At 42.9% G+C, this 9,089-nt stretch overlaps 1 protein-coding gene across 2 annotated transcripts; it reads left to right on the forward strand.

Moving 5' to 3' along the window:
* The first annotated feature begins 522 nt into the window (after positions 1 to 522).
* Positions 523 to 8,519, forward strand: LOC105496152 (defensin beta 121). Of its 2 annotated transcripts, none has more exons than XM_011766275.3 (2): positions 523 to 748; positions 8,233 to 8,519. In XM_011766275.3, the coding sequence occupies exons 1-2, from the start codon at positions 727 to 729 to the stop codon at positions 8,403 to 8,405; spliced, it is 195 nt and encodes a 64-aa protein (XP_011764577.1). In that variant the 5' UTR covers positions 523 to 726; the 3' UTR covers positions 8,406 to 8,519. The 2 variants fall into 2 exon arrangements, with proteins under 2 accessions (XP_011764577.1, XP_011764576.1); XM_011766274.3 differs by lacking the exon at positions 523 to 748 and adding an exon at positions 7,080 to 7,221.
* Positions 8,520 to 9,089: the final 570 nt, after the last annotated feature.

Genomic DNA, 9,089 nt, shown 5'->3' on the forward strand with positions numbered 1-9,089 from the left:
CTGCATGTAATCGGTTCTTAATCAAGATTTGATTTATTTAGAAAACACTTCTTGTGTATGCTTTTGAGGGATATGAAGCTCATTTAAAAATACTTGTTTTCCATTTTCCTCAATAAGTGGTAAGCATGTTAGGGACAGAAACCCTCTTGAACATTTCTGGCCTCACCTCCCAGCACCTTAGTCCTTAGTCCACAGGAAACTTAAAATGGCCTGGGTAGCTTTGGATGTGGAGTAGTTGAAGGCCCCTGAGGAGAGATGAGAAGCTGATCTGACATGAAGACAGCAGTGGTTGGTTACTGGACAAGAAGACAAACGAACGATTGAGGGAAACAGCAGCTTCTGAAAAGGTTTGGCAACAGTAAAGATAAGAGGCCAGTGAAGAGATCCTTGGAGGGACATGGAGAGCTGGGAAAAGGGATAAGCTTGGAAACATGTTCTGATAAAAAGCCAGGCGTTTCCTCTGTTATCTTTCACCAGTGCCTGTACAGAGTTACATCGTATACACTCTGGACACAAAGGAGGGCTGTTCTTGAGCCTTGACTCTGGGTGAGCCCTCTGGGTCTTAGACTTGAGATGCAAAGTTTTGAAATTTTCAAACTTGAAAATCACGGTGAGCAGAGAGATCTCTGGTGCTCTGCCAATCCTAATGTCCCTTGTATTGAACATTGACTATGTTGACAATGAAAAGCCAGTAGAGCTTCAAGGAGGAAAGAGGTCAATAGCCAAATGTTTCAAGAAGTCAAGGAAGGTGAGAATTCATAGTAAATAACAATAACCACCAGTTATCAGAGGCTTTTGTCTATGCCAGGCACTATTCCGTGAGCTTTACAAGTATCACCTAATTTAATCTTCACAGCAAACCTCTGCTGTCAGTAGTATCATCTCTATACTAGAGATGATTAAACTGAAGTTCAGAGACATTAACTAACTTGTTCAAAGTCACGTGGCTAATATGTGGCAAAGTGAGGATTTGAACCCAGATTTGTCTGGCTCCAAAGCTTGTGTTCTTTCCACTTCCCCACATTACTCCTAGTGAGAGATTGTCAAACATCATTTCGAATAAGTCAAAGAAAAAAGCCCAACATATCCATTACCATTGCTAGTTACACATAGCACCAGGAGCCAGAGAGTTGGAATATAATAGAACCCCAGAAAATCTCCAAGCCTTATTTGGGCCTGAAGTTTCATCTTCTTTGCCCACTACCCTCCAATGCTTCCTACCCCTAAAGATTACAAAGAAGTGATATGTAGATATATTTCCTTTCCCTGCTGTAGTGCTGGGAGCAAGGAACTAACCAGAAGTGGATGGAAGAAATCTGATAAGGGAGTAGAAGGATGCTGGGCAAACTCTTCAGTTAGGGTCACTTATGACTTATGGGTCAAAGCAAGAGTCAATGGCCAGGCAGGGAACAGGTTCAGAGTTTTCTGAATTTCAGATACCACCCTATCTTCTACTAAGCCAGAGATGGCAGTGGTACCCACTTGAGGCTCAAGAAGAGGGGAATGATGTTGAATTAAGGACCACAGCACTGCAGAAACCTAATTAAAGGGGTTGAGTACACTGAATTGGACTCAGGTCCAGGTTACTGCATACACCTTTAGTATGTGGACTGCAGGCTCCCGGACACTTCACAGCAGAATCCACTCATCAGTATCAACCTTTCTCTGATGAGTGCCTTCTACCTTTCTTCATCCTCAGATAATTTTCCTAATGGACCATTTGCAGATTCATTTGTAGTTCTGTAATCTTTGGAAAACACGTATTATCTCCTCAGATCTTTATCGCTTTCTTATTTTTTTGCTCTGCTTTCATACATTTTTTTTCCTTTTCTTTTTTTACTGAAAGGCATTCACCCCATCTGTTGAGAGCATATGATATGACTTCATGTGTGGCAACAAAGAAAAGCTGAAATTTGCAGATATCAGTAAGGGAGGTTGTTCCACAGTTTTCTATCCTTTTAAAATGGTTTATCTCTATTAGATAATGAATAAGATGATGTTTAGCCAATCAGATTATTTCCTTGGAGAGCTTGGAATGGTAGTCTTGACAACATGGTTGGATATCAGTAGAAGTGAAGATGTGGAATCTTAAGCAGAATCTAAGAATGGTGGACACTCCAGAACTGTAGATGTGTATAGTTCAACTGTGGGGGAGTCCTCTTTAGCTCGCAAAGCAATCAAGGCATTTTGTCTCACAGTCTTTTATGACAGATAGGAAAAGGGTCTTTTATGAGAGTCTTCTCTACTGCTGAAAACTACTATTAATTCTGATAAATCATGCACATAATGGATTCAGGTCATCCTTTTATTAGGCAGCCTTATTCTGCTTATCAGTGTTCGCAAGAACAAACTTGAGGGCTATGATGGAGTTCTTTAAAGAAAGGGAAGTAGATCTCAAAACCATTCAGTGTAGGTGAAACTCTGTGCCACTGGGGATTCCTTAGATATACAAAGAAAGTACCTTCTAGACTAAGACTTATGTAAAGATGGTGCTCCCATGATTTGCTCTCTTCTCTCTCTCTCGTTTTTCAAGGCTCTCAGCCCAGTATCCTACCCTTCAAACCAGAAACAATTCCCTTTCTCAAGAGTAGAGGAAGTTGTGCCGTTTGCTTGAATGGCATCTCAGGTTTCCTCTCTGCAGCCCCTTCTGGAAGGAGAGGAAATGGGTTCCAGTCCAGGGGGCTGATTCCTTAGTAATGATATTTATAAGCAAGCCCTTTGTCAATATAGCACTTTATTTTAGTCCTCTGTTATAGAGGGCTATGCCTTTATGGCAGATTAATCATAGTCGGCCTTATACAAAGCCCTTGTCTTATTTTATTTTACTGATTTATTAACTTTTATCCCCATAATCAACTCCTATCCATCTCTCATATAGGCAACTCCTATGATGTTTAATTTAACTCCTATGATGTGTCTTGTCACCCAGGTGGTGAGTATAGCATATAATAAGTAGTTTTTCAGCCCTTGCCTCCCTCCCTCTCTCCTGATTCTAGTAGTCCCCAGTGTCTATTGTTCCCATCTTTATGTTCACATGTACCCAAGGTTTGTCTCCCACTTGTAAGTGAGAGCATGTGGTATTTGGTTTTCTGTTTCTGCATCAGTTGTCTTAGGATAATGACCTCCAGCTGCATCCATGTTGCTGCAAAGGACATGATTTCATTCTTTTTGATGGCTGCATAGTATTCCGTGGTATATGTGTACCACATTAAATGTGTATATATTTTAAGTGGTTTTATGTTATTTATCTGATTCTGTTGCTTATTTTAAAAACTAGCACAGGTTTTTTTTTTAAAGTCAACTTTTTTGAGGTGTAATTTATATAAAATATAATGTGTCAATTTTGATGAGTTTTGACATCTGCTTATAGAACATTTTCATCACCCTGAAAGTTCCCTCATGCCCCATCTCAGTCAATGCCCACTTCCTCCCACCAGCCCCAGACAACTACTGATCTGTTTTTTTGTCACTGTAGATTACATTTGTGTTTTCTAGAGTTTCATGTGAATAAGCTTGTTCAGTATGTTCTTTTTTGGTCTGGCTTTTTTTCACTCAGGCTAATGCTTTTTAAAAAATGTTTATTATTATTTTTATTATTATTTTTTTGAGACAGAGTTTCACTCTTGTTGTCCAAGCTGGAGTGCAGTGGCACGATCTTGGCTCAGGCTCACTGCAACCTCCGCCTCTTGGGTTCAAGCAATTCTCCTGCCTCAGCATACCGAGTAGCTGGGATTACAGGTGCCCACCACCACCCCCGGCCAATTTTTGTATTTTTAGTAGAGACAGGGTTTCACCATGTTGACCAGGCTGGTCTCGAACTCCTGACCTCAGGTGATCCACACACCTCGGCCTCTCAAAGTGCTGGGATTATAGGCGTGTGCCACCGCACCCAGCCTGCTCTTTAGGTTCATGCATATGTTGCATAGCAGTGGTTAATTCTTTGTTGCTGAATAGTATTCTATTACATGAAGATACCAGAATTTGTCTGTTTACTAATTAATGGACTTTTGGGTTGTCTTCACTGATGGTCAACAAAGTTACTATGACAATTCAAGTTTTGGAGTGGACATTTATCTTTGATAAATATGTAGGAGTAGAGTTGTTTGGTTGTGTGATAAGTGTATGTTTAACTTTAAAAGAAACTGTTAAACTAGTTTTCCAAAGTGGAGATACCAACAAAATCAGTAATAATTTTGTTTAATTTTTTTTTTAACAATTTTTTTTTTTAAATAAAGGAGGGGCCTTGCTGTGTCATCCAGGCTGGTCTCAAACTCCTGGCCTCAAGTGATCTGTTTGCCTTGGTACAATTTTTTTTTTTTTTTTTTTTTTTGAGACAGAGTTTCACTCCTGTTGTCCAGGCTGGAGTGCAGTGGCACGATCTCAGCTCACTGCAACCTCCGTCTCCCAGGTTCAAGCGATTCTCCCGCCTCAGTCTCCTGAGTTGCTGGGATTACAGTGGCTCACCACCACACCTGGCTAATTAGTAGAGATGACGTTTCACCATGTTGGCCAGGCTGGTCTCGAATTCCTGACCTCAGGTAATTCACCTGTCTCAGCCTCCCAAAGTGCTGGAATTACAGGCATGAGCCACCATGCCCAGCCAGTACATTTTTATATAGTTGAAAACAATCAAATTTCATTTAGAGATGTGAAAATCATACAGAATTTAAACTTGAGTGTCTATAAATAAGTTTTATTGGAATACAGCCACACTCATTTGCTTATATATTGTCTGTGGGTACTTTTGTTCTATAACTGTAGGGTTGAGTAGTTGTGATAGCTGTGGCCCGCAAATCCTAAAGTATTTACCATCTGGGCTTTACAGAAAAAGTCTGGTGACCTCTGGTCCAGAGCATTAATTTTTCTTCGGACAACAAGAAAATTTATCTTGTCTTTTTTTTTTTGTTTTTGGAGACAGAGTCTCTGTTGCCCTGGCTGGAATGTGGTGGTGCAATTTTAGCTCATTGTAGCTTCGACCTCTTGGGCTCAAGTGATTTTCTTGCCTCAGCCTCCCTATTAGGTAGGACTACAGCTTTGCCCCACCGTGCCCGGCTATTCAAAACTTTTTTTTTTTTTTGGTAGAGATGGAGTCTCATTATGTTGCTGAGGCTGGTTTCAGACTCTTGGCTTCAAGCAATCCTCCTACCTTAGCCTCCCGAATTGTGGAGATTACAGGCAGGAGCCTCTGCTCCTGGCTTGTTGTTTTCTTCCATGTTAGAAAGAAGATATTCCTCTTGTTGGTTTGTCTTTGCTTCTGTCCATTTCGAAATGATAGACTTAGGCCAGGTACGGTGGCTCATGCCTGTAATCCCAGCACTTTGGGAGGCCGAGGTGGGTGGATCACCTGAGGTCAGGAGTTCGACACCAGCCATGGCCAACATGGTGAAACCTCGTCTCTACTAAAAATACAAAAATGAGCTGGGTGTGGTGGCGCGTGTCTGTAGTCCTAGCTACTCGGGGGGCTGAGGCAGGAGGATTGCTTGAACCCGGGGGGCAGAGGTTGCAATGAGCTGAGATGGTGCCACAGCACTCCAGCCTGGGCAACACAGCGAGACTCTGTCTTAAAAAAAAAAGAAGAAAGATAGACCTTACCATTATTGTCCTAAAAAGCACTTGACTCTTCCCTGATCTATCTGCTGGCCTTATGTATAAGTTAGCCATTACTATGTAACATTCCACTCCCAACCTCAGTGGCTTAAAACAGCACTCCTTTATATTTGGCTAGATTGCCTTGCTGAGGCTGGAGTGACTGGGGCAGCTATATTTCTCACTGTAGATCTGTGAGTCACCTGGAGTAGCTCCGCCCCACATATCTCTCATCCTCCTTGGACCACTGGGCCATGTTCTTCTCATAGTGATGGCAGAGGCACAGAAGGGAAAATGAAAACATTCATCATCTCTTAAAACATAGGCTCACAACTGGCACACTGTCACTTCTGCTCACATGTCACTAGCAAAAGAAAAGCACATGCCAAGGCCAAAGTGAAGAGACAACGAAATAGAGTTCTTCTAGGATGAGACCTTGACAAATGTGTGAATTCAAGTAGGGGTGAAGAAGGGCCAAGATTGCAATCCACCATTTCTTTCTTTCTTTTTTGAGACAGAGTCTCGCTCTGTCGCCTAGGCTGGAGTGCAGTGGCACAATCTCGGTTCACTGAGACCTCCGCCTCCCGGATTAAAGCTATTCTCCTGCCTCAGCCTCCCGAGTAGCTGGGACTACAGTGGCCTGCCACCACGCCTGGCTAATTTTTTGTATTTTTTTGTAGAGAGCCAGGATGGTCTCGATCTTCTGACCTTGTGATCCGTCCACCTCGGCCTCCCAAAATGCTGGGGCAATCTACCATTTTTTTAAAGAAAGACCAAGTTGGGCATGATGGTTCATGCCTTTAATCCTAGCACTTTGTGAGGCTGGGGCAGGAGAATTGCTTGAGACAAGGAGTTCGAGGTTCCAGTGAGCTATGATCCAGCCTGGGTGACAGAACAAGACTCTGTCTCAAAAAAAAAAAAAATAAAAAAATAAAAAAGACCACAACAATAATAAATGGCTTTTCTTTTGCTACCTATGAGGGTGTTACTTGTTCCTATTAAACATGTACTGTTAAAAGTAAGGGCTATGGCTTTCCTGCTCATTCCACTCCATGAATTCTGACATTCTGGTTTCCAGTGGTAATGGCCATGCAGCTATTAAGGTATTTTCCCCTGCTCTGCCCTTTATTTGGTATTATAAGGAATCATCATCATATGGGACATCCTAAGATGCCCTTGCTGCTGGGAAGAAGCCAAGGCGCACAGAAGTATCACTCCTTTTTTGTCTTACCTCTTTTTTTCTCTCTTTTTTTCTCATTAATGAAAAACAAATTAGTGATGAAACTATTTTCCCCCTTCTTGGTTCTCCGCTGTACTATGAAATTCTTCAAAGGCAAGGCTGTATCTTCTCTTTGTTAACCTCCCTTCCGCTCTCCCAGCCTCCTCAGTCAGTGTGGTTGATATTTTCCTTGCCTACCTGTCTGATCTCAATGACTGTTCCCGTTCTGCTTCGCTGATCTTGGCTCTGCCCATGCTCCTCAGGGCAATAAATACCAGTCTGGACTGCCCAGAATGGAGTCCTCTGTCTGTTTTACCAGTTGAGAAGCCTCCTATCCCTCCCTGATCACTCGTCATTCATGAAGCTCCTTCTTCTGCTTTTGACTGTTACCCTGCTCCTGGCCCAGGTCACCCCAGGTAAACAGGATCTCCAGAAGGGGATGGGAGTCAGGGAACCCGATGCATGTTCAGAGAACTCTGGGGGCTCTGACAGGTTGGGCTGGGAGAAAGGCCTAGTAGAGCTCACTGAGGCCTTTAGGTAGTCCCTCTAGTCATGGGGAAGTTTGAGTTCTCTGGTACTAAATGATCTTCCCAGTGCCCAGTACTTGACCCCTCCAACCTTATCTCTGGTTAGCTCTGGAAAATCTGAACATGATGACCTGAGGAGGGGATAGAGTGTAAAGAGAGAGACTTGGGTATGGAGTATAGAGAAAATGGGGACTTTTTCAAAAATCTTTCTTGAAAGGATTTGAATTTTGATCTCTTGTTGCCTCTAGGAAAATGGTTCTCAAATTTCTGATTGTTTGAGGATTCCGATTCCACTTTTTTATGCAACCTCAAATTATCTGGGTTGCCCTAGGTTGTAGGTTCCCCAGAGTAGCTATTTCTAATTCCCTTAACTGGTTGGGGCCAGAGAAAAGTCCCAGGATGTTGTGAAGAAGGCAGTATGATGTTCTTGGGAGTTTTACAGGTGCCCTAGAAACCTTACAGATGTTCAAATGAGTTTATTTAATATTCCTGTCACCTTTCATTGATATGGTCAGAGGGGATACTGAAGAACAACAAGAAAAGGTGGCTAACTGCTACTGGGCACCTGGGTACGTTATAATATGGGGGAGATAAAACCTTTGGGAGAGGGGTCCTCTTCCCCCTCCCAAGGAGCTGGCCAAGGGGGGGAAGCTACCCAGTAGGTCCCATGCCACTGAGTTGGGGGGACTCTGGGGGTTCTAACAGGGGGCATGAGTGAAGGAAGAAAGTGTAGTGGTCTATAATCTCCCTTAAACTTAGGGGATCCTGTGTAAGAGCTTCTTCCCTCACAGACCTCCTCATTTCCCTCCTACTCCTCTACTGGGCTTTAGCCCCTCCCTTTCCCACCCTTCTGCTTTCTTTCAAAACTGACCCTGTTCTCTTCTTCCCTTTTGTTTTCAGTCACGAAATGTTGGGGTAAGTCAGGCAGGTGCAGAACAACATGTAAAAAAAGTGAAGTATACTATATATTATGCAAAACTGAGGCTAAGTGCTGTGTGGATCCCAAGTATGTACCTGTAAGATCAAAATTAACAGACACAAATACAAGCCTGGAATCAACTTCTGCAGTCTGACACCTATCTTCCAACCTTGAGCCTCAGCATCATGGGATCCTGCATCATGGGATCCTAGGAAGAACAGACTGGACCAGTGGGTGGTAATAATCTAAACCTTGCAACTAGCTCCTAGTCTGCTGACCCATAGCTGGTCCCAGAGGATATGAATTAAAGAATATTCATTATATCTACTTGATTCCTGTTTTCTTCTAGACCAGCACTGCCAATAGAACATTCTGCCATGATGGAAATATTTCCTATCTGTATTGTTCAATATGGTAGCTACTAGCCACATGTGGCTACCGAGCACTTGAAATGTGCCCAGTGTGAATGTGGACCTGAAGTTTTAATTTGATTCAATCTAGCTTTAAATTTATATAGCTAAATGTTGCTAGTAGTGATTGTATTGTACAGCAATGGCTTTAGAGTCTAGGCTGAGGCAGGCTGTGGGTCCCAATCTATGCGTGTTTCAGGAGAGTCCAGGAGGCAAGCAAGAGTCTATGATGAACACAAGAACCCATTCTTGGCCCATGGATTCTCTCTACTCCCACGCCAAAGGCTGTAACTTTCCCTTGATCACGCCTGCAGTTCTGCCCCTCAGGGGCTCTAGGGCAATGCCTCTTGTGAGTCTTCCTCATGGTGGAGAGTGCTGGTATCAGGCCATCTGTGGATCCTTGCTCCATCTCTTTGCATTCCCCCTAG

Source organism: Macaca nemestrina, chromosome 15 (assembly GCF_043159975.1).
Source record: "Macaca nemestrina isolate mMacNem1 chromosome 15, mMacNem.hap1, whole genome shotgun sequence".
In the NCBI taxonomy this organism is placed as follows: Eukaryota; Metazoa; Chordata; class Mammalia; order Primates; family Cercopithecidae; genus Macaca; species Macaca nemestrina.

What these genes read in the sequence shown, in the direction of transcription:
- LOC105496152 (XM_011766274.3), top strand. Translation starts at nt 7,164, where the DNA reads ATGAAGCTCCTTCTTCTGCTTTTGACTGTTACCCTGCTCCTGGCCCAG. An exon ending in CCTGGCCCAGGTCACCCCAG is followed by an intron (nt 7,222 to 8,232) that starts GTAAACAGGATC and finishes TTTTGTTTTCAG; the next exon opens with TCACGAAATGTTGGGGTAAG.